Source organism: Brassica oleracea, unplaced genomic scaffold, assembly GCF_000695525.1.
Source record: "Brassica oleracea var. oleracea cultivar TO1000 unplaced genomic scaffold, BOL UnpScaffold01167, whole genome shotgun sequence".
In the NCBI taxonomy this organism is placed as follows: Eukaryota; Viridiplantae; Streptophyta; class Magnoliopsida; order Brassicales; family Brassicaceae; genus Brassica; species Brassica oleracea.
Genome location: NW_013617723.1, coordinates 1 through 3,108, shown reverse-complemented (window position 1 = coordinate 3,108; position 3,108 = coordinate 1). Strand labels below are relative to the sequence as shown.

The following is a 3,108-nucleotide window of genomic DNA, read 5'->3' as shown; positions in this document are numbered from 1 at the left end:
TTAGTGTTGTAATAGGATGTGGTTAGGTAATAAATATGGTAGTTACATGTCTTCTCAGCTCAAATCTTCTCTTGAGAAAGAGTAAAGACAATTACTCTCCCGTATCTAACCGCATCTTCTCTTTTCATCTATAAATCTTTTGTTCTATCTTTTCATATTCCAACAAAAGCTTCTGCTCTTTCTTTTCATATTCTTTTTTCTTCCTTCTCTCTGCTCTTCCGTATTACAGTATGGATCACACGAATTTTGTTGACCTTCTGACCAGTCAACAAGATAGTGTCATTCCTCAATCGTTTCCTTGGGAGAGCTCATCACAAGTCCCTGTCTTCAGCACTCAATGTACAGAAACTTCAAGTTTCTGTGAAGAGTCATCTACACAGCGCAAAGAAAGAAAGAAATGGACTCCTTCTGATGATCTTGTGCTCATAAGCGCCTGGTTAAACACCAGTAAGGATCCTGTCGTGAGCAATGAGCAGAAAGCAGGCACATTCTGGAACCGCATTGCAGCCTACTATGCAGCTAGTCCGAAGGTGGAAAGTGGAGATAAGCGAGGAGCTCTTCAATGCAAGCAAAGGTGGCAGAAGATCAACGATCTTGTCTGCAAGTTCTGTGGTTCCTATGCGGCTGCGACAAGACAGAAAACAAGTGGTCAGAGTGAGAGTGATGTTGTGAAACTCGCACATGAAATTTTCTTCAATGATCAGAAGATTAAATTCAACCTTCACCATGCTTGGGAGGAGCTCCGCTATGACCAGAAATGGTGTGAGCATGCTAGTAGTAAGCTTGGTGGAAGCGCTAAGAAGAGAAAATGCGAGGATGGAGCAGAAACAGAAAGCTCTCAAGCTACTATCAATGTCGATGATCTACCTACCAAACGGCCTGCTGGTGTTAAGGCTGCGAAAGCAGCTTCTGCAAAGAAACCAATAGTAGATAAGGAGGCTGATGAGAAGTTTGGCAAGTTGTGCTCAATTAAAGAGAAAGACCTTGTCTTGACAGAGAGAGTTTCCAAAATGAGACTGCTTGACAGTCTCATTACAAAAAAAGAACCACTTTCTGAAAAAGAAGAAGCACTGAAGAGTAAGCTTCTTACAGAGATGCTGTTTTTTTTAAATCTATGTTTTAAATGTTATCTTTTAATATATTTTATTTAATAAATAAATTTTATTAAAAAAAATTATTAATTTTTTTAAGAACCTCGAATTAAGAAACCTCCATTGGACCGCTAAAAATGGAAGTTTCTTAACAGAGATCCTTAACCCCACTTAAGGTTTAATTTATTATTAAAATTTTCTTAAGGATCTCAAAAAGGGTTTTAGGGTTAAAGATGGCCTTAAGTCTTGACCTTTCAGTGCAACTCTGTTTTGGTCCGCTGTTTTTTTAACAACTGCCGTCACCGTACGGTGACCCAGTTACTGGTGACAGACCAATCAGGGATCAAATCAGTCGCCAGACTCGCAATCCTCTCATCCAGCGAATCGAAAGGTCGATACTGCGTTTCTGAATCGGAGGAAGCAGAAACCCAATCGGCGAATTCGAATGGGCATCTCTCGGCGATGTGGACACGTCCTCTGTTTTCAAGTGAATATCAGTTTCTTCCAAATCATCGGGATCAAGATCGACGGCTATGAATGGATGGTTTAGAAGCATCTCAGCGGTCCATCTCTTCTTGGGATCTTTAACAAAGCACTTTGACAAAAAGTCTCTCCCTTGTCCCGACAAGTCCTCGGGAATCCTCGGAAGTTCCTTTCTGACACCATGCGTATCAACAACGACATGAAGTGCGATCCTTCCTTAAAACTCCACGCCGTTTCGCCGATAAACATCTCAACAACGGCGCATCCTAAAGCCCACACGTCAGCTTCTGATCCGTACTCGTTATCGTTAACGGATTCCGGCGCCATATACAACGGCATACCTCTAATCTGCACCCCTGATGACGCCGTTACTTCTTCCGTTCTCTTCGCCAGTCCGAAATCAGCAATCTTAACGGCGCCGTCACCGCACAACAGAATATTCCTGAGTTTTAAATCACAGTGTGCGAATCCGTTGGCGTGTATGTGTCGTAGACCACGAAGCACCGATCCTGTGTAGCGGCGCACGGTAGCTTCCGGTAGACCTTCGCCGTTAAGTTTCTTGAGATTGCTCCCTAAGCTTCCTCTCGAAGCGTATTCCAAGAACAAGTTATACATCTCATCGCCGTTTTCGACCGTCCGATTCTCCCCGTAGCACCGTACGATCTCGTCGCAGTCGCCTCCGAGTTTATCCTAAACCGATTTCTCGTTGGCGAGCGTATGAATCTGATGACTTCACGGCCATCAACGGTGGGAACTCGCCGGAGTCGTTATCAGTCGGCGTGGCTAGAGTGACTGTAGAGAAGCTTCCGTATCCAATTGTTTATCCTCGAACCCACTCCATTGAATCAAACGTAAGGATTAAATATCTGAAAAAAAAACAGAGCACGATTAATGGTTGTCATCATTCTGGTGCGAGTTTCTCGATATATATATACCGATTTTTTTTTGTATTGAATAAAACAATGAAACAACTTTGGGGTTACTCTTTTTGATTTTTATTTTAATAATATAATTAAATTTTCAAAGTCTGAATTTCTGGAAGTAATTTCGAGAGCAGGTTTTTCATTCTTTGGGCTGTCAAACAGAAGGCAGCTTAAGCTACGTGATATTTTCATTATGGCACGACCATTTTTTGGTGGCTTGGAACGCTGCAGTAAGGTGAATATCTTTTCACTACAAAATATCTGTGTTTCAAAGTAGATTTTTTTTTTTTTTCCAGATCAGTAACATGCTAGATATTCATTACCCGATCATTTTTAATTTGCTTTAAGAGTAGTCAGTTTATATTGAGTTTGCATGCGTTGATACTCAAGCACTACAAGAAAACGTGCCCGTAACAACGAACATTTACGACGGAAATATTTCGTCGTAAATTTACATGGTCTTTACAACGAAATTACGAAGAATATAACTTTCGTCGTAAACGCCATGTAAATTTACGACGAACTGATTTCGTCGTAAACTTCATGTAAGTTTACGATGAATGTAGTTTACGACGAATGTACGTGGAATGAGAAATACGTCGTAATCATTA

The 3,108-nt window shown here is 41.2% G+C and overlaps 1 protein-coding gene and 1 pseudogene across 1 annotated transcript; one reads left to right on the top strand and one right to left on the bottom strand.

Moving 5' to 3' along the window:
• Nucleotides 1-230: 230 nt before the first annotated feature.
• LOC106320994 (glutathione S-transferase T3-like) lies at nucleotides 231-1,266 on the top strand. The gene is made up of 2 exons (XM_013759324.1): nucleotides 231-1,077; nucleotides 1,247-1,266. The coding sequence occupies exons 1-2, from the start codon at nucleotides 231-233 to the stop codon at nucleotides 1,264-1,266; spliced, it is 867 nt and encodes a 288-aa protein (XP_013614778.1).
• Nucleotides 1,267-1,335: 69 nt separating this feature from the next.
• LOC106320996 lies at nucleotides 1,336-2,543 on the bottom strand (annotated as a pseudogene).
• Between the last annotated feature and the right edge of the window lie 565 nt (nucleotides 2,544-3,108).